At 41.8% G+C, this 22,362-nt stretch overlaps 1 protein-coding gene across 1 annotated transcript in view; it reads left to right on the forward strand.

Moving 5' to 3' along the window:
• The window catches only part of CACNA1D (calcium voltage-gated channel subunit alpha1 D), a 432,804-nt gene that overhangs the window by 203,579 nt on the left and 206,863 nt on the right, over nucleotides 1-22,362 (forward strand). The window contains exon 8 of the mRNA XM_090022496.1: nucleotides 12,715-12,818. Within this exon, the coding sequence (XP_089878622.1) occupies nucleotides 12,715-12,818 (104 nt within the window). The remainder of the gene's footprint in view (nucleotides 1-12,714; nucleotides 12,819-22,362) is intronic.

Raw genomic sequence — 22,362 nt, forward strand, 5'->3', positions numbered from 1 at the left:
ATGTAGGAACACGGGGCACAGTCTGGTGGGGAGGTGGAGTGGTGCAGCATGCCCGGCAGGCAGGCAGACACCACTGCCCACCCACCTGCCTGGCACACCACACTGCTCTGCATCTGCCTGTAACAGCACCACTGACCGGGTGGGGGGCAGAATTTTCCGGTGTTAAAAAACAAACCTGAAAAAAAAGTGGTCCAAAGCACACCAAAGTGCTGTGTGCAGCCCAGGACTACCTGCTCCCCCATCTCCATATGTTGCAGAACCCCCACCCTGAGGCACCCTGTGCCCCAGCCAGCTGGGGAGCAGCATGTGGAAATGAGGGAGCAGGCAGTTTAGGGCTGCCTGCTTCCCTGTCTCCATGCTGTGGAGCCCCCTTCCTGAGGCACCCTCGGTTGACTGGGGCACAGGGTGCCTCAGCATGGCAGCTCCACAGCATACAGAGACAGCCCTAGCTAGCCCCCACTACAGCACATGGAGCGGTGAGACAGTGTATCCTAATGCAAACTTCATGAGCAAGGCCATGCACTGGAGCACAAAGTAGCAGCATAGATTTGTGCTACTGTTTATGTTGCTGCAAATGCATTCCCTGCTCATGTGGACAGGGCCATAGAGTCAGTGAATACCATTCCTGGGTCATCTGAGGAAGTCTGGCAACTGAAGCAGAACTGTTCCTCCCCACAGGCATTAGTTGTGCTGCTTGCACAGTGCTCTCAGCACTGGATGACTTATGTACCAAGAATTCCAGCATGGGATCTCCTGCTAAATATAATGGCAGGAATTTTAGATGCCAATATTAACATACTTCATAGATGATGTTTAAGAAACAAGGATAGCATGCAGGGGTTTTAAACTTGAGTATTAATCAGTTGTATCTAATTGAATCTGAATCCAGTCAAAAAAAATCTTTCAGATGTTGATGTGAGCTAATTAAAAGCTTTTTTGACAAAAGAGAGGAGATCTGTATAAATATGATTATCAAACATAGACCTTCAAGCAGTCCTACCAAGCAGGATAATATAAATATTAAAAAGTCTAGAATAATGCTCTGAGGGGTGTAAGTTGATGTAACAATTTCCAATCAAGAGTGTAACACAAAGAACCAATCTGGAGAAGGATGATTTTAAACTACTTTACATGAGAATTCTTGTGAACTTTACAGGAGTATCCCACAAACATATCCCCAAACCAAAGGTGATTTACTTTGACAGGATTTCTAGTATTTCAGGTTTATCTGACTGCTAACAGATACTACTTCAGAAGCATGGAGTTACTCCCTTGTCAAATCACTGCAAATCCTCAAAAGAGCATTCTACTCCTCCCTAAGAAAGTTTTAATAAATCGGGTAGAAACTGGATAAGAAATAAGTCTGATTCCAGGAACCTGCTAAGAGCTCCTGCGGACTTGCTCCAAAATCTTTGTCATAAGAGACAAGCAGTCCTAAAACAATGCCAGTTTCTTAGAATGCTAGTAGAAAACCTTTTCTGGCTGTGGGCTGGAAAGACCCATCTTGGCTCAGAGGAGAATGGGCGTGTGGGCACTAGAACCCACCCATACCTGCTGCTTCTCTGTGTAGAGGCATGGGGAAAGTGCCCACAGCTAGCACTTCTCCTTGCAGCAGCACAGGGAAAGTGCCCATAGTTGAAGTCCCCTGCTGCTGAATGCCACCAAAGCATCATATTGTGGGCCAGATGATGGCACATATTATTAAAGAAAGCTCTCATTTGTATGTGGCACCTTTGTACACACAGCTTCTCTGTGAATTGAAATATAAGTCACACCCTGTTTTGCATCCAAATAGCACAGGCCATTATATCATCTTTTATATTTTACATTTTGTTGCTCAGAAAATGATAAAAATATGCATTTGTTGTAAACATTTATACAGAATTAGCTGTCCTTAAAGCTCCCTTAAAAAATTGTATTTAGCAGCATCTTTGTTATTATTACTTTAGATATTTTAGTTCAGCCTAATTGACTCATTTTCATATTACCTGCTCATTCAGTTCACTAGTTATAAATACACATCACTAGTTATAAATACACAATTTTCTTGAGCTCACTGGTGTAGAAGACTAAAATCTTTTCGTATAATTAACAAATTTAATGTACAAACTGAATGATGAGTCCCATATTAGCACGGAAAAACCATAGATAAAAATGTAGAACACTCATCACAGTGAGGGGGCACTCTAACTCCAGGCTTAGAGTTTCTCAGAAGCTGAGATAGGGCTCATTTTCTTGGTGTATGAGAAAGCCATGTGTCAGAGCCTACCAGAACTCTCATTATTGAGGTACAGCTCTGCTGTGCCACTAAGGTAGGCTGCTGTCTGCAGGTTTTTTGGGAAAGAAAGAATATTCATTCAACACCCCTGCCCATACTCTCCCCCTTCCCCTACGCCCACCACAAGTTTAACATCTAAGCTGTCTTTGAAAAAATGACCTTTTATTTTCTTAAACAAATAATAAGCTACTAGATATAATTAGATACATTAGATACAATAGTGATGGGTACCATAGAAATTTCAGCTGGATTAGCAAACAGTCATTTCCATCTGAATTTAGTTTAAATCTATATACCAAAATAAATTTATAAAAAAGAAAAGATTATAAAATAATATAAAAAGAATATGAAGAGAAGAAAGATTTAAGGAACACATGCTATACATACACACACACACAATTTACATGCTTTATTAGCATAAATAAATGGCTAACAATGGTTATAAATTAGAAAAGTAAATAGACTATTTTGAGAAGTCTCAGCAAATTATTAATACTTGAGTTGTTATTTCTTGCAAGATAACATACTGGAAAGGGTCATCTTGGCATATAGCAGCAATGTTATAGCACATTTTACATGTAAAACTTTGAGTATCACATTCAGAGTTACTTTCTATAATTGTAAGAGACTCTAAGATAATATAACCATCTTCTACTCCCTCATTTCACCAAATTAACCTCCCTTAATCTTTCTTCCTTAGAGAGACTATCTTGACGACTTTCTCATCAGTATGCCAGTTACAGTCTTACTTGATCAAATAGCAGTGAACTGAAATTCTCAAAAGAGTGATGGCCTCCAGGCTAAGATTGCTGCAATGTGCTTCTCAGCATGCTGCCCTTCCACTGTCTACAGTACAGTGAATGTGAGTTCAGTCAAGCAGGAAAATGTGCGTTGTGGTTTTAAGGTCCAGAGTAAAACAAACATAAACCTGGGTGGTGTATTGTTGCTCCTATGCTTGAAGAACAGCCCCTTTTAAGCCAGCTTTATGTTAACTCCACTTCAGCATTGGGGATCCCAGAGCATAACCTTTGAAGCCAGTGGGCTTTTGAAAAGCTGTCTGGCATCCTCTAAAATGAATGGAGCTTGCCAGCCAGCTTTGAAGTCTGTTCTCTGGGGTTTGTGAATCTGCAGTGCAGACTTCAAAGCTTGCAAGATCAGCCAACCCAGCTTTACCGGTCCTGATCTCTGGGGGATTTCCAAGCCCTTCAAGGGATTGGGTTTGTAGTTCATTAGTATTTTTAAGGTGCTAACAAGGATGTTCAAGGCACTGATAAATTAATATATCAATGTAAATGCTAGTTAAAATGTTATACAAGTGAAAGGAGGAATACAACATTGAAAAGCATCAAACTGCCACACCAAAAAACCTTTGGAAATGAATTGTTTTGAAACATTATGGCAGTGGTTTCCAATCTTGGGGTTGCAAACCTATTTGGGGTTGCAACAATAAAAAATGGGCCCGTGCACCCCTGGGGAGGGAGGCACGTGCCCCCTAGATTTGTGTGCAGGGCAGAGGCAGGGGCAGTTGTGGACTGCCCTCTGCAGCTCCCCACTCTGCTGCCCTCCTTCCTCTAGCTGCCAGGAGCCCCATGTCAGCTGTGCTGTTATGGTGAGGCCTCCCCTGCCTGCCTGGCAGCAGTGGCAGCACAGAGTTGTACTCCCCACTGCTGCCAGGTGGGCAGGGGGCACCTCACCATGGTGGCCAGCATGGAGCTCCTGGCAGCAGCACCAAGCCTCCCCACCCAGCTTTGCTGTGGAGGCCCCACTGGGAGGGCAGCAGGGTGGGGAGCCCTGATCCCACAGCAGGCAGCCTGCATCCTCCACCCTGCACCATGGGATGCACTCTGGCCCTGCCGCTCATGTGGGGATGTGGAGGGGAGGAAGGGGGAGCCGGGTTCCACACTCCACTCTGGCTGCAGTAGTTGCCACTTTCTATGGGCAGAAGCTGGGGTTCATAGATTTCATAGACGTTAGGGCTGGAAGGGACCTCACAAGATCATTGGGTCCAGCCCCCTGCTCAAGGGGCAGGAAGTCAGTTGGGGTTAAATGATTCCAGCAAGATAAGCAGGCAAATGTTTCTCAAAAGTGTCCAGGGTAGTTGCACCACTTCTGGAGGGAGTCTATTCCAGGCTCTGGGGATTTGAATGGTAAAATTTTTTCCTTATGTCTAGCCTAAAAGAGTCTTTCAGCAGTTTGTGACCATTAGACCTAGATTTCCCATGGGGTGCCCTGGTGAACAGACATTATCTCAGTTCCTGATGCACACCCCTTATGTACTTATAGGCTGCCACAAAGTTACCCCTGAGCCTTCACGTCTCCAGGCTGAAGAGTCCCATGGCTCTCAGCTTCTCCTCATAAGGCCTGTTGACCTCTAATCGTCAGGCTCTCCTCTGGACTCTCTCAAGTTTCTAGGTTTGGGGATTCCTGGGGGTGGGGTGGGGTATGGAGCTGTGGGTCCTGGCCCTGGTCCTGGTCACCCTGGCAGGGCCAGGGGGTTGTAGGTGGGGAATGAGGGGCACCTGGCAGGCTTGGGGAGCTGCGGATTAGGAGTGAAGGGCAATGCTGAGGAAATGGGGTCATAAATGGAGTCATGCTAAGGAAAAGTTTGGGAAGCACTTCATTTTGAGAAAGAAGCCAAGACACAGGGACATTCTATTAATTCTGCATTGCAGAGGCAAAAATGAGAGATGTGACGACAGTATTTTACAATTATCCCAGACCCTAGGCCCAGATTCACAAACAAGTTTGCAGAGGATCACAACTCTTCTCAGCAAACCTGTACCATGTTTCAAGCAAATTTGGCTCCAGGTCTGCATGCCAGTCTTGGCCTATGTCACCAGCAGTTACTGTAGAATCATACCTAAGATACTACAGTTTCTCTCTTGCAGTTTTGTAAAGTTATTTAATTTGTTGGCCTATACTGGATTATTTTAATACTGGTATGTAATAACTTACTAAATATTAACTTTTAAATAAATTTGAATTGTTTAGTACATGCTGAAAAGTGTTACCATATTGTTTACAAATGGTGCAACATTTTGAGTGTTATACCTCATGTAGTTGTGTATTTATATGAGAGTCCAATGTTAGGGTTCTTCAGTAGGAAACAAGGACCTTATGTTTATAGGTGCTGAGCAAATGCAGATCCCATTGACTTTAGTGTGAACTGGTGATACTTGGCACTAAAATGAAGTACTAAACAGTAGAAGATTATGCCTGCTGCTATAGGTTATTCAGTATGTTTGTAGGGAGAGGGAAAAAGCATCTGAACCTCCTCTTTCAGCCTAATGAAGAACCTGTTTACAGTCTAATCCTCACCTTTTTATACAGTTGTATAATGGGGCAACAGCACAGAAGGGAGCATACTTTGTACTCTGCAAAAAATGTAGCATTTGTTCCTTCCTTTTTTGAAATCTTGTATGAAGCCCATTGTCCTCTAGAACCCCAGTGGAGATGCACCTTACTGCCGTAATAGCATCCTTTGCTTTCTAATCTATTGTTTCCCTGCTGCTCTAGGGCAGTGGTCTCTAAACTTTTTTGATCGCGCACCCCTATAGGTAAACATTTTTGAGCACGCACCCCCAGTATATGTATATTTATTTATAAATTATAGACATGTACTACTGTACTAATATGTATGTTATAAAACACACACAAAAAATAGAAATTAAATCGCCATTGTTTTTACCTTGTAATGTGGCTGATGAAGAGCTCATACTAGGAGTAGGAGAAGTGTCAGCTCTGCCATTTTCTTGTTGTTCGCTTGTGCTCATATTATTGGTATTATCTTCAATCTGCGGTTTCTTTGCAGGAATCTTTTTAAGCCACTTGTCCATTTTGTGAGGGTTAGTTTAGTTAAAACTAGATAATATAATCTGTAAATCCACTTAACTGGGCACATGTAAACTGCAATACGTCGCAATGCGCTGAAAGCCAACGAACGCTTCTTCCCTCAGGATACCTCATGTACCATACATGACACATGACCGTCCGACATACGGACTGAATGATGGTGCCAGTGTCAATCTGTATATTAAATATTAGTAAAGCTTAATTTCTTATTATTTTAGATAAAAAATAAATAAAAATACAAGTTCTAATATTTTCTTCACGCACCCCATGGAGTGCGTGCACCCCACTTTGGAGACCACTGCTCTAGGGTGTAGCACGATCCAAGCTTAGACAATGAGATGTTTCCCATATACCAACCCACTTAATAGCAGTACTAGGTGAGGAGGGCTGTAATCAGAAAAGGGGTGTAATCTCTTTCTTAAATGCATTGTTGTACCTGTTGACTTCAAAGATAATTTCAAACTCATCTGCAAAGGAAATTGTCTTTTACCCACCAGTTTTATTTCTCTAAAATAGGATGTCTCTTGATTTAGGACTGTTTGCCAGGTCCCTTCATAAGGACTTTTGGTCTGTGCATTGGTATGTTCTTCATGAAAAGGACACCAGAAATCATTCAACTTAAAGCTTTATAAATAAACTGTGTAAAAATGGACTACATACCCATGTGAATGGCAGGAAAATATCAGGGTGTAGCCAAAATGTGGCAACAATGTCCAAAAGAGTAATGGCTGACAAGCACTGATGTAAACAAAGATTATGCAGCCCTGTCCTGACAGATCTGTTATTAGCATGAGACAAAATTGACTGGTATGAAACAATGTTCCTTTTGTTCTCAATGTTCCCTGATCCAGTTTTGTCAGAAAATAAATCACAATGAGATCTCCCTGAGCTGAGATGGGGAAAAAAGAAGAGTAAGTAACAGGTACTTATGAAGCCCCTATATAATCCATATGAAAAAGATTAGATTAAGATTTGCCTACCTCGGAAGAATTCTTAACTAAAATGGAAAAACGTTGCAAATCTATTTTTTACAGCTTTGTAAAGATCTGTGTGGTGACCCACCTGGTGGCTTTACAATCCATTATGGCAGCATACAAGGCTTTTTGGCTAGGGTCAGAAATTGCACATGAACTGGCGCAAGCTATTGGAAACTGGTTCAAATCTGTAGCACAACAGAAGTTCAGTGACATAAACCATTTTCAAAATGGTCAAAACCAGTTTAAAATAAACGTGCATGAAAGTAGTATCAGACTTAACTGATTTAGATTAAATTGGTTTATTGAACTTCTGTCCCAGATCTCCTACAGATTCAAGTTAACTTACAGTCCCCCAGTATCCCAGGATGCTTTGCAACTTCCCCACAAAACCCCCATTTCAGTGGGCAGGCTAGACTTGGCCCAAGCTATCTGCTCCAGCTGAGCAGGGCGGCGTGCTTTAGTGTCCCCCAGCTTCTGGCCTGGGCTACTGCAGGTATGTGGCTGCATTTTCAGAATTAAAAGCGAACGTTAGTTCACTTGCTTATCAGTTCAAGCTAGGCTGCTTAGACTAACGTGCAAAGATTGAATTGATTCATCCTTGGACTTTTTGATTGTCTGTACTTAACCTTTGGTCCAAGAAACAGAGCAGTCAGGTTCTGATATATAGTGGTCTTTGTGGGAGAATTAGGCCTTCTTATGTTCCTTTGCTACAACTCCTGATGATCAGGGATTTAATAGCAGCTTTCAACTACCTGAAGTGGGGTACCAAAGAGGATGGAGCTAGACTGTTCTCAGTGGTGGCAGATGACAGAACAAGGAGCAACAGTCTCAAGTTGCAGCAAGGGAAGTTTAGGTTAGATATTAGGAAGAACTTTGTTACTAGGACATAGGCTTTTAAGGCCATATAATGGAAAAACAAGAGCGGCAACATGCCTGCTTACTTTAGATGATCATGAGGATGGCTCAGGGCATGGTGTAGTCTTCCGACAGAGACTGCAGCTGCGGTACTGTGGTTATTGGGAGTCCACCTCCCTGCTGCCCCTCTGACCTTCTTCACTTGCCATTTGTAGAGTCCTGGCCTTCCTTTTCCTTTCACCTGACTGGCTGGCAGGGCTCGAGCCTTAACCTCTACTTGAGTGACTGGCCGTGACTGGAAAGTTCTGGACTTAAAGGGACCACCCTGTCTCTTAGGGTCCCTGTTACAGTTACCCACAGAGGTGGTGGACTCTCCATCCTTGGAGGTTTTTAAGACCTGGGTAGACAAAGTGTTGGCTGGGATGATCTAATTTGACACATTCCTGCTTTGAGCAGAGGGCTGGACTAAATGATCTCCTGAGGTCTCTTCCAGTCCTAATTTTCTGTGATTCTGTGATTTGGGACTTGAATTCTTAGAAACCTTCTTTGCTGTGGACTTTGGCTGAGGCAGTAGTTTGGATTGCAAAACATTATTTCTGGAGGGTGAAGCCTGAATTGTATTTCACCTCACAAGACACTTAGATAGTCTTTAGCTACTTTAGTTACTAAATGTCATCCTATTTCTCCCTATGTAATATTAGAAATGCCACAAGAGGGTCTAGATTTCTTATGTACCTCAATTGTAGCCTAAAAAATCCTTTGTGCAACTAGACTTAACCATGTTCAGATGCAATCTAATGCAGCCACCTGGACATCTAATTCTACTTACTGTCCTTATCTATTTCCATCTGGGAAAGTACATAAACTGTGAAAGTCCCCCAAAGGACCATGGACAATTTTTTCATGTAGCCCAGTTTTTTAAGTACTTCCATAGGAAGTAAGAAAAATTGGGCTCAAGGTTTTTCTCACCCTGAGGGGGTTTCAACCCACATCTACCTCCTAAAACCATCCCCTATTCATCAGGTTATGAGTTTGGTAGAGCTGCAAACATTTTCCTTTCTGAACTTGGAGGTTGGGCCACTAGGCTGAAAGGAATACAGTCATGGATAAGTCATAGAACCAGAAGACAATGGGGGAGTCCTGGTCCCTCCTCCTATTGCTACTTATCCATTTTATCCAAGAACTCTTTGATGCCAAGCACATGAGGACTCCTGGCAGCTGGGACTGGAATCCAGGACCCCTACTGTATAGTTGAGTGTCCCTAGCTATCAGGCTATGAAGTCACACTCCTTTCAGTTTGCTTCTTGTACTGATTATACCAGTGGTTCCTGAACTCTGACAGATTGTGCACCACCAATTTAAAATGATATAACCTTAAGTACTTCCAGCAAATTTTTGTCATATAAAGTAATTATAATAAATCTGTTAACATGTACCACTGACAGGTTGTTGGTGTACCACTGATGGTATGCGTACCACAGATTGGGAACTGCTGTACTATACAGTACAAACTCATGGATAAAATGAATGTGAGTAGGAGCTAGAACCCAGGATTCACTGCCTCCAAGGACACTGTCCATCCCATTAGCCACAAGGTCACACTTCCTTTCCCTTGTTCTCTTTCTGGCCCCATGACTGTCCCTGTCATCTGGACCACCCTCACTGTCAGGTTGAACCCACAGACAATGAGGTCCAACTGGCATTACTGCATCAGGAGCTGTTCTTTTGAGGGAGTATATGTAGAAATTGTATGGCTTATTATATTAGTCTTAAACCAGCACCAAAATGCAAAAGGTACTAGGAACACTTTTAATTTGGGTTATTCCTTCACCTGCCAAATGTAGAAACAAGCATGTAACACTGGATTGGTGCAGTTTCCAATTTTCCCATGACAGTGATGCTAGCTCTGGATGGTTACAAAATACTGAGCTTTAAAATCACATCCATCTAATATGAAGGGGTTTCCTAGAAGTTTGAAGGCCAGATGATTTTTCCAGCTGCATGTCATAGGGTAGAGAACCAAAGAAAAAAGGCACCAAAGAAAAATAAAAGAAAATAAAAGAAAAAGGGCACCAAACTAAATGGGGGTGGGGAGGAATGAAGCCTATACAGGACTCTATTCTTACTTACCTGTGAAGATTTCCTTGTGGTTAGGGTTCATCAAATGTAGTGGATGCTTGTCCAGCAAGCAAATGTCATGTGTCCAAGAAGTGAGAAAACATAGGACATGTCAAGAAGCACCAGTCCTACTGACCAGAGGTATCTGGCAGATACTGAGAGAAAAGTTAGCAGAAATACATGTTGCTTAAACAGCCATCAGGGAGCAACTACAGCATGTAAATCATCTGGTAGGAGTTTGAAAGGGCTTACTTTCCTGTTGTCTGATTTTTCTTTGAAGAAAAGAGGACGAGTCTCTCAGTTTGGCTACCACACCTCCTTCATGAGAAGGGCATGTGAGATTACCTTTGTGTTTGAAAATTGGGTTTGCACACTGCTTTTTTCCAGAGGTATAACAGGGTAGCTTGGTGCCTGGGCAGCACTGGCGGCAGTATGGCTAGCCAACAGTGGTGGAGTCTGTTCTTATTCTGACCCCTACAAAAATCAGCACCCAGGGTTACTTCCCTGGTCACTCCACCCTTGTAAAGCTACTACTTTTCTCTTTCCTAAGGAATACCAAGAACAGAGCATGACTTGTCCCTTGGTACTTTGTCAAGGTTCATAGGAATAGATTAGTTAACCAAAATAGTGCTGTATTACAATATTTCAATAGCCAAACATACTTTTTAAAAGTTTTCCTTCATTTAGTTTTTCTAGTGATTTTACATAAGTTCTGTTCAGTTACATTAAACATTTTTTAACACAAAATGATGTATGGTCAGCTTGTTTCTGAAAGATATACCAGACATAAAGCCATATATTGCCATTTTAATCATAATGGAAGTAAAGTTAATTAGGGTTTGTTTTTTTTTTACAAGAAACAAAAATTAATAGCTATTGACTGACCTTGTTCCAGTCAACTGAGTATTAGCAAGGAAAACTGTCCAAGGACCAAATCCTGCAAAGACTTACACACATCCTTAACCCTAACCACGTTTGAGCAAGCTTTTTACCCTGAAGAAGTGGAGACTTGGTAAGGAGCTACCAAAAAAGAAAGAAAGAAAGGGAGAAAATAAGGAATAAATATGATATAGTTTTGTTTCTGTGTTTAAAAAAGACTCCCGTATTTTATGACAGGGATACTAAAGCCTAGATGTGAGTGCTTGAACCCGGGGCTGCATAGCTCAAACTTTACTGGGAGCAATTTATATTGGTATGCTTCTCACTGGAGGACTATCATAAGTGAAATCCACTCCACAATAAGCTAATTTGCAAGTGGGAAACTGGATTGTACATGCAGAGGTAGACTCAGATTAATGAATCACCTCACCATGCTTGCTGTTCTGCTTTTCAAATCCATTATGTGCTTAATGAAGTGATTTAATAAAGAATGATGGCAGACCACAGTGATCATCCTGGTGTGCTGCATGTGGCCTAGGGGCTGTGTGTTGTACATCCCTGCATCAGCAAACCTGGGAGGGGAAGTCAGCACAGCTCACATCCTTCAATAACAGGATAGAAAGTCTTGCCTAATGTTTGTTTCACCATGAAGTGTCTGGTCCTATAGTTGAAGCAAAATTCTCATTGATACTGGTGGGATTTTTCTGGGTGGAAATTAATTCTAAAAGGTCAGAATTGTGAGCTTACAACATGAAAAGAAAGCCAAAACAATTTAACATATTTTCCTCTTTTGAAATATAAGCAGCAGTGACTGGTGATAAATTGTGAGGAATGGGTTTTTTTGCTCCTTAATGCCTAGCGTGCAAACTATTTCCCTGTGTTTATGTGTGTCCTTTTTTTCCCTTTGGAATAGGCCTTTCTGGATTTTAGTGGATAAGTTTCTTGATTCCATCTTTGAAATGGATGTTATGAGGTTTCCCAAAAATACAGAAAGAAAAATAATGTTGATGGAAAAGGGGATGTAAGAACATAAATAGGATATGCAGAATTCAAATAATGTAACCTTAGTTTAAACCCCCCCAACTGTTTGCCTTTTATAATGTTGAGTTTCATGCCATTTTTGTTGAAAATCCTTTCAGAAATGTTTCCATGTTCCCAGTATTCTTCTAAATCTGGCCGAAAATTTGTTTTTAAAAAATGCATTAAATAAAAATATTCTCCTCCTATAATTTCAGTATTGTGGTAGGAGTTTATTGGAAAATCTTGCCACAGAAAAAATATTGGGAAAATTATATTATTGAAATGTATATGTTTTGCCTTTTTGTATGTATTTTGTTAAAGAAATTTGTGAGTAGCTATAGGTAAGAAGTATGCTGACATTAAAGACAAAAAAAATCCCAAATATTCTCAATAGATTTTTACTTTGTTTCATTATGTTTTATAGTTAGAAGAAATAATGTGCAAATTGGAATCATATGTTAAACATTAAATAACTAAATTACTGCTTGCTACCTTTACATATTTGGTAACATAGTTTTGATTTGAAAAGCTATGAAATATTCACTCTTTCTTTTCAGTGTGTGCTGGGAATGTGACGTGAATGTGGTTAGTGCCTTACTCCTCTTCCTGTTGGTCTCTGATGAATGTGAAGGGGAATGTGTACAACACTATCTCACTTGCATTTCTTTTTCTCTGATTCTTCCTTATTACATACTATAGTAATCTACTTCTATAAGATCATCTTATTTCTTACAGATGAATGATGCTATGGGATTTGAATTGCCATGGGTGTATTTTGTCAGTCTCGTCATCTTTGGGTCATTTTTCGTACTAAATCTTGTTCTTGGTGTATTGAGCGGGTAAGCATACACCTTTTTCATCATGAAAGCAGAGTCCTGAATTCAGTTGCCATGAACACACAGGTTAGATTATGCAGGTGACATATCAATCATGAAGTGTTGACATAGTTTAAAAAGCTTTCTTTCTTTCTGCTCTGCAAAAATGCCATAAAGTTGGAACAGAAACAGCTTAAAACAGCTGAAACATGGCCCCTGAAAAATAATGTACAGTTATCAAAATCAAATATTTATTTAAAAAAAAGGATTACCTGCCTATATTCTTCCTATTCATAACTAAATTGAGGTTTAGTTATAATGAAACTTACAAATGTCTTTCCATTCATATAAAGATGACAGTTTAAAGCTTATCTTCTGTTATAGGACTTAGAATCTGATCTGTAGGTTGATGGGATGAGTACAGAAATTAAATATGAGTCTGCTTGTCATAAAAATTAACTAAGACAAATGCTGAACAGATTTTATACATTTCTCAGCATTCAGGAAGGTAACTATTTTCTCTTTTCCTAATAGGTGAATGAGAAAAAAGGTAGAGGGTGAAGAGAAGCTAATTTTTATAGATGAGGTTCTAAAAGGAAAGTCTGTGTTGAAATAATGAACACCTACGTGATCTGGCAGCTGTAAAAAAGGACTCTGCTGTTTAATGAATGGCTGATCATAACTTATTTCCTTACATTTTACAGGTAAATGATGCAATAGGATGTGAATGGCCATGGATCTATTTTGTTAGTCTTATCATCCTTGGCTCATTTTTCGTACTTAACCTGGTTCTTGGTGTACTTAGTGGGTAAGCACTGGCAGTTGAATTCTACTGCAGCTTCTAAGATGGCTTATGCATTTACTCAGCATCTCCTTGACAGCTTTCTTTGCATGCGTTTGAAATTCTTATGTCACCCTACCAATGTTTGCTCTTGTGACTGACTCTTGTGATCCTGTGCCTGTATCTGTCTGTGACATCCTGTCTTTAGAGTGCTTGCCAAAATTGCTAGTTGAATGAGGCACTAATCACCTCATTGTAAAAATATTTTCAGTAGTTGGATACATTATTTTGCACATAGTCAGAGTTAGATGCACCTATAATCCACACCCCCCACTCCAAGGTATATCCCACACTGAAAGTCTAAATGTATTTTTGTTTAAATTAAACACAGCTTTATATTTACTGGTCATGCACTGCAAAGAGTTTTAATGTGTGCTTCAGGTTCTAGATCATAGACAGAATATGTCTGGATTATGTGATAACCTGTAGCACTGTGAACTGTAGCTCTGACTGACTTAAATGGGAGTTAAAGGCAACCAGGAGGATTGAGAATCTGCACTTATCTATAGTCAGCTGTCTGTGTAATACACCTTTCAGTTGTAAATTACTCATAGGCAATTTGTTGTCTCTAAGCCAAACAGACTTTAGCCAAGAACTGTTTGCTTTTATCTGTATAGTTATAAGAATATGGCTTATGATAAAGATAAGTTATCATCAAGAGTAAAGGAAAAGATGCCAGAGATATTTGAACCTGTTTGGAAAAGTTAGATACCGATGTGCATTATATCAAATCATATATAACGTTAACTCAGAGTTAAACAATATTTTGTGGTTTGGAACAATGCCAACCTTGTAAATATGAGCCAGATGGTACCAATGACAAAACTCCTCTTAATGGAAGCAAGACCATTAGGAAAAAATGGTAGTGTGGTGTCATCAAACTGCTGCTTATGTGCACTACCCTATTCCCAGTCTCCAATGTTGTGCTTTAGACACTTGAAATATTAGGGAGTATTTTATTGCAATAATATCCCAGTGCCCTTCATAAAATCAATTTTGTAAGGCCCTATTGGGGTTTTAAAACCTAATTGGTTTTAAAATATAATTATAAAAATCACAAGCTTGTTTATACAATCACAGTTCATTAAGGATAATGGGGAAAGTGATTACTTTCCTTCATTATGACAATCCTTTTTGGAGGACGAATGGGAAGAAAGGAAAAGAAAGAGTAAGAAGAGGATGGTGATTGTCAGACTCAGGCTGCCATCTTACAAATCTTTAATATTTATCCATAGTCCTTTGACTACATTTATCCAGTGACAAGTATGTAGGTCTGTGCAAGACTAGACTTAGTTTTCATGTTGCACTCTCCCTGAAGAAAAGAATTAAAAATGGGAGGGAGGAAGGGGAAAGAGGTGGTAAGCTGCTGTATAATTTACATGAGAGCTTTCAATGCCATCACCTACCATTTCTGTGTCACCAGAGTTTGCACTGAAGTCAGTGCAGGATCAGGCTTTCAGTGTTTTCCTCCCCTGGGCCTTTAAAAGACCATTAGCTGCAATTAATTTTCTTCCTATTATGTGAAACTGTGCTGTGGGAGCAAGTAATTAAATATTCCCCCTTTTCTGCTGCTGGACTCAAATGAATTGCTAGTTCTTGTGATTTTTTTTTTTAATTTGAAAAGTGATATTACATTTTATCTTATGACCCACACATTTTTTACCCCTAATGAAGCCTAGGATTGAGACTTACAGCTAAGGTTTGAAATAATAATATTGGTTTAAACATTTTATAAAGCTCCCAATACATTGGGACCCTTAATATAATTTGTTTTTGCTTTGCTAGGTAAAGTTTTGGTGGGTAGACCAGATAAAATGAAGCTAAAGTAAAAAAAATTAACTGTGCTTTCTGCAGTTGCACTGCATTTGTCTCAGCCCACATGACAACTAAATATTATTCTGTGCTGCTTGCCCAGTTAGCCAGATTTGGTGCAGGAGGGCTTGGTGAGATAAAGAACTGCTCTGTAGCTGCAGCCAAGTGTCAGGCATGTCTGCACTACTGCACAGAGGTGAAGTAACCAGTGGTTGATCCATTCCTCACACAAGCCCCTACCCAGCCATCTTCTGTTTTTGCAGTCCTAGGTCGTCTGCAGCAAACATGATGTGAGCCTTCTCAAATTCAGTTCTTTCCACTGTGTGTGACTGTATTGGCTCAGCAGCAGTTAGGTCTTAGTGACATTGGAGGCAGATGCAGGGTTCACCCCCAAGCACACAGGTGTTACTTCCCATGTGTCTGTGATTTCTGTATTTAAGAAAAATGAGATTGCAAGTAGGTGGCATTGTCCCTTTATTTTAAACATGTCATATGTTCACCTTAAGCCTGCCTGATTTTATGTGTAAAAGAATGTAAAACATGTACAGGTTGCAAAATCCTATGGATTTATTGATGGAAAGTTTATATTTTTCATTCTGAATCAGGCATATGTAGGACAGGATATTTTTCTTCTTATCAAAGAGGTCCTCAGCTTTGCTTTTATCTTCTGCAAAATGCCACATGAAACCTGCAACAAGATAAACCTATAAGGAGACTAATCAAATTATGCTAAGTCTGACCAAACTCTAACAGTGCAAAATATAACACCAGTTTACTCAAAAACACGGCTGTGCACACAGATTTTAGAGGTTGACTCTGACTCATGTCTTAACATACCTTGTCCTTATATTGATGATGCTTCCTGTAGTGTTGAGTTATGCTGTGTACATTTAGATTTATTTCCTGTTTTGATCTCTGTTTGATGTTTTAAAATATTCATTCATTCTCTTTGCACTCCTGTCTGGTTCTGTGGCCATCTACCCTGTCGTATTTCTCTACTGCATCTCTCTTGTGCACTGCATGTTTGATGTTTTTAGATATTGTACCCGGGGATGGGACTGATGATTGGGGAGATCTTTTATTTTACATCTAGCCATTTCTGAAGGTGAGTATGTCCTTACGATCCATGTAAATAGTGTCTATTTAAGAAGTCATTGATTAAAATGTGATTCAGCATTTTAAATTCATAGATATTTTTAAAATAGAGAACTAACATAGGGGTACTTATCCCTAGGAAAAAAAATAATTTTAGGATGCAACCTGACAGTGGAGGATGTGTTCTAAATATTTCCTCAAGTAGTAAACTTTAGAAAGAATTCATGGTCAAAAGTTAGACAAGAACACACCTTTTTCCAATAATACACCCAATCAAAAGTCTTGCATTTGCATTACCATTTTTAAACACTGGTACTATTCATGTCTCTCACAAAGTCAATTGTCAAGCACAAGACTGCTTCAGTGTCAAGCGAATACAGATAAGGACTGATTTATGCTCATCCATGTACGCATAAGGGATTTGGGTAAACACAGGGATCTCTTCTCCCTCATTCCTGCCTATGGATGAAGAACAGGTTTTTTTGGGAAAATGCTTAGGGTGATAGAGCTGCTATTCTGCCATTCACTTTTTTGTAGTCCAAGGAAAAATTCTTCCTGAGATGGTTAAAATTATTTCATTGGCTTTCATAGCAGTGTAACATTTTGCATTCTCTCTATCACAGGATAGAGACTAAAGCCAAAATCTGACCCTAAATATATTGTCTGTCTGAGTCAGATAATAGGATCAGATTGTCCAAATCTTATTTTATTTTCCAGCAATGATGATAACAGTATAAGGAAAAGGGATAGATGTAAAGATTGGGAGTTAAAGACACTTTACATGCTTATAAAACCAAAAAATAAAGGTCCTGATTCTGCCATCCTGTGAGATTTTGCTTCAAGAAAAAAAGCAAAGACAAAAACAGATGGCTGAACCCACAGTCCCAAAATTGTGTGTTGTTTTATAACTCAGTTATGCAGTTCTTTTCTAATGTCCCCATGAGAAGTCTATTGTTTATTTCTTATGTTCAGTATATTTTGCATGTATTAAATGTTGTTACCGTATAGCTAGCACCTCTGGTAAGCATATGGAAAACAACAACCTTTCAAAGGGCATTTGGGTGGTTTTTAAGCATGTGCTTTACAGTGTAAATACATCAGTTAGAATGAATCTAACCAGTGAATCAGGGCAAGAATAAACAGTACCAATCTCCAAGGTGCCACAGGAGTAGAAATTAAGAAATACAGTTGGGTAAATTCTACATACAAGTCCCCAGGAACATAGCCTAACATTATTAAACCATCTCATGTCTGCCATGTTTATGCTGCTTAGATGTCTACTTTACATGACTAACTATGTGCTCAAGCATAATCTTCCAAGTTTTGCAGAAAGAAAATGCCAAGGATGCATGTATGTATAGACCAGCTGTAGACTTGGACTTGACATTTGCCACAATGTTACAAAAGCTGATATCCTCAGGCCCGGGTCCACAAAGGGGTACAGGTGTGACAAAGCTGATCATTGCAATGCCAGCGTGTTAGGTGACTGATCACCTGACTGAAAAATCTTGAACCGGTCTCCTACATCTTGGGCAAATGTTCTAACCACTCCTTTATTACAGGAAAGCACCAGCACCCCTCCCTTTTCATCTCATTTCTCAGCCAGTTTTTAAATGGAAGTGGTTGCTGTGCTCAGCTCATTACTGTTAGTGTGTGTTACACATGGTCTGAACACACTGACAAGATTAAGCCCATAAGAGTACCTAGAGTCAGGAACAATTAATTTGTGAACCCAAGGGGCATTAGGAGGGATTTAGGTGCCATGGTGCTCAGCTCTGCCAAGATGCAGTGCTTCTGAGCATGTGTGGCACTAGAACTTTAGGATCCTTAGTGATTATACAGTTGGAAATGTAGTTACCTGCAGGGTATCAGATACTCAAGTGGCTAGGGAGGAATTTTGTGGTTTGCACCTAAATTCTACCTAGGTTGTACTTCAGATACTTAGTCCTTTTTTGGATATAGCCTTCAGTCCGAGAAGAAACTGGAACAAATTGTGTGATTTATCTGACCAATTACAGTGAATAGCCTCAATGGTATATAAAGCATCTTGTATACTGCAAGAGGAAGCTTTATTATTCATGCATATAAGCTAAAAAATACCAAAAATCATAGAATATTTTCAAATAACAGGCAAAAATCAAGGAAATTGCAATCTGTCACTAGATATCCTGTGGGTGGATAAATGATTCACAATGAATAATTTCTCTAATGAACCTATTTTCTCAGCTCTAGAATTCAGAAATTAGAATGAGGAAAAAAGAAGCAGAGGAATGCAAGTTAGTTTGCTGTGAATTATGAGCTGACTATAGATGTGATATGTAAAGGGCTGTAAGTTAGGTTCCTACCCAGACTATTTTAGGCTGAGGTATGTCAATACTGCACATAACAAATAACACATAACACAGAGTTTTAGCCTAAAACCCACTATGATCACACAGGACATGTTTACATATGCAAATAATGTGATTGAATAAACTCCGGTGAAAGTTGAGCAAGAGTAAACTAATCCCAATGTCACTTTCTAAATATGTGTTTAAGTGCAGTAATTTACTACATCACTGGATAGTACCTGCATCTGATGGGACTATATGACAGTGCTGTAAATTAGGCTGTACTCGCCCAACTGCCATGCATGTATATACAGTGACACTTCACCACACAGTAAATTAGTCTATTGCACAATAAAGCACATATGTAGATGCATCCACATAAACCCAATTTAATCCATTTTTGAGGGCTTAACTTACTTGACTTACAGCTGTGGATCAGAGCATGAGTTCCAGAGGGCTCTGACAGATGTGCAGGTCCCCACTCTAACTCATGGTGCTTTGCATAAAATGCCATGAGTTAGAGTGCCCCCCTCTAAAAGTTTAGACCCCCTCTAGAAGTTTGCCTGTTAGGTTGTGGGGGATTGAGCCTCCCTTCCTGCCCCATGATTAGGGCTGGGCTCATGCAGCCTTGCTTCTGCTCCCAACTCCAGTGCTGTCTGCAGGAAGGGAGGGGGATGGAGGGGAGCCGGGGGTTAGGGTTTGTCTGGCCTGAAATGAAGGAGTGGGGCAGGGGAGCCACAAGGCAGGAGTGGGGGACTCCAATCCACTCACCCCTGCTCCAGCTCTGGGTAGGCAAACCCCAGCCCACAACTCCCGCACCCCCTCTTTCCTCTTTTCACTCTTCCTGCAGACAGAACTGGAGGCAGGGCTGGGTTAATGCAGCCCAGCCCAAATCGTGCTGACAAACTGACCTTAGAGAACACAAATTCCTTAAGGCTCTCCACTGTAATTTGTTGCGTGATTGGCCACTTTCAAAGTGCTCTGCAACCATGCATGTCATGGCATAGCTGTAGAGCATTTTCAGGGGGCCGATTGTGCGATAACTATAACTTCTGTCTGCACCATAGACTGGTAGGGGGTGCACGGAGGTTCACATGCGTCCAACGATGGGGCCAGTGCCCCACCTGACAGCCAACACTGATACTGTTGGTAGGGCATCATCGGCGGCTTCGGTGGGTGACCCCCCCCCAAGATTCAGGAGGCACCAGTCACTCATGGTCTGCACCCAGTATGACTTCACAGTCAGGATCTAGGCAAAATTCACTTGAGTGATAATAGTCTTCCAGTTCTTCTCAATTCCTCCTCAGTGATACACTAAGACAAGTTTTTCTGCATTTGACACAACTGAATGGGAAAGATCCCTAAGGGCTGCCTGCATTGTGCAAGGCAATGCAGCATAGAGATACAAAAGCTAGCAGAGTGCCCAGGATATAGTATTGCACAATGTAGCTCTTCTGTTTTGGAATTTGGGAGCTATCTCAGTTTCTCTCTGCACTGAGATCTGTAAATGTATCCTGAGACCCTCACAGATTGGTGAACACTGAAACAGTGTAGGAACAATAACAGTGATAGGGTTTGGCCATAGAATACTTGCTCCTGGGTATGGCTAATGCAGGTGTGGACATACACAACAACTGAATCGCTCTTGAATGTCATTGACTAGAAACTGGTTCACAGTTGTATGATGCACTGTGACTCCAGCACCAGAGGGCAGCAGTGAATATCCATGCTTGCCTGGCTTGGGTTGGTGGGGGAGTGCTCAGACCAATGGCTTTGGAGTCCCAATGGCTGAGGGGTGCATGATGAGGGACAGTGGTTCAGTAGGGAATGAGGACACAGCTGATTGTTAGAAAGATAACTTTTACTGAACAAGCAGTGCAAAGGAGCTCATTAATAAAAAGTGCCAACAAAGGGAGAAACAAAAGGGTCAGTAAGGTTCTGGCTGTGTTTCAGAACAGCAAACTGTAGTGGCAGGGAGGGGGGAGCATTGAGAAGTGATGCAGTATGGGATGCTTACAGGACTGACTAGACCTGTGTCATGGAACACTTGGTGAACTGGTTCAAAATAGTGCTCGACTTTCCAAGTACCTTGTTGAACCATTCTAGGGGGCTTTAAACTAGCAGACAGCCTTACAAGCCTGTTAAGTTTCAGGTTTAAATGGCATTAAAAATGTTATGGTGTGACCCTGCTCACAGGCAGTCAGATCTGGGAGCCAATCACCAGGAGAAACTTTTTAGTGAAGACAGACTCTTGGGTGGCAATAATTTTTAACTTGCAGCTTTTTCTGAATAGTGATAGAATAGAAGATGGTCAAGCTTGGTTCTTGGAGGTGTCCTCAGGATCACTGTGGATGTAGTGTAGACATACCCCAGGTCAGTGAGAGATTGCTCAGCTGCTTGTAAGGGCGCTTGTACATGAGACAAAAATTGCCCATTTTTGGAGTTGGATCCGGCAGGTGCTGCCTCCAAGTTGGGGCAGCATCCAGCCTACTAGCAGCCCATGCAGGTGGCCCCAGGTGGCCTCCTGTCATGGAGTGGGGCCTGAGAGCGGCCGTGAGCTCGCTAGCGCCCCCTGCCGTGTCAATTAAGGTGATCCAGCACCCTCAACTTGCCCGCCATGTCTTTGATGTTCTAAGTTCAGTATGGGAGGCTGCCTACTTTCACCTTAGACACCACGCTGGTGTTACCTCCGTTCCCAATGGGGTGTTCCAACAACCCCAGCCTTATGGGCAATGCGTGCCTCCTACCTCCCCTCCAGCACACCCCAAGCCTTGCAGTTGTCCCTGGACGTTATTAGGTCCCTCACCCTCTAGCACCCTCTCTGGGGCCCCTGGGCTCGTCACGCCCTGGTGCCCCTCTCTGGCACCCTTGGGCTCGCTACACACCTGGCGCCCCTAGGCTGGTCACACCCTGACATCCCTCTCAGGCGTTCCTAGACTTATTATGTGCCTGGCGCCCCTTCACAGGCGCCCCTGGGCTGCTCATGCAACTTACGCCCCTCTTACCAGCGCCTCTGGGCTTGCCACATGACCCACGGCCCTTTATCGGCGCCCTTTGGGCTAGTCACACAGCCTGTGCCCCTCTATCGGGGTCCCTGGCCTACGCCGCGCTTCTTCGCCCCCTCTGGGGCCTACGCCACACTTCTTTGCCCCCTCTGGGGGCTTCCCATGGTCGGGGCTCAGGCGGCCTTAGCCTTACCTGGCCCCCCCAGACCCGCCTTCTCGGGCCTAGCTCGCGCGCTTCCCGCACTTGGGGCTCAGGTGGCCCGTAGCCGTGCCTAGCCCCTGACCCTTCTCAGGGTCGTTCACCCCACTGGGCAAAACCCCGCCCTCCCGGGCTGGGGTCTCTACACCCCACACACCGCACCTCTCCAGCGTGGACAGCTGTGCCTGCCCGGCAACGCTCACTGTGCCGCACTGGGCACCAGGAACCCCCAAGCAACTGGGGAGCTCCCGTGAGGCCTCCTCACACCCCTACAGCCTCACCCAGT

This window comes from Crocodylus siamensis, chromosome 11, assembly GCF_052110815.1.
Source record: "Crocodylus siamensis isolate JL-2025a chromosome 11, ASM5211081v1, whole genome shotgun sequence".
Taxonomy (NCBI): Eukaryota; Metazoa; Chordata; order Crocodylia; family Crocodylidae; genus Crocodylus; species Crocodylus siamensis.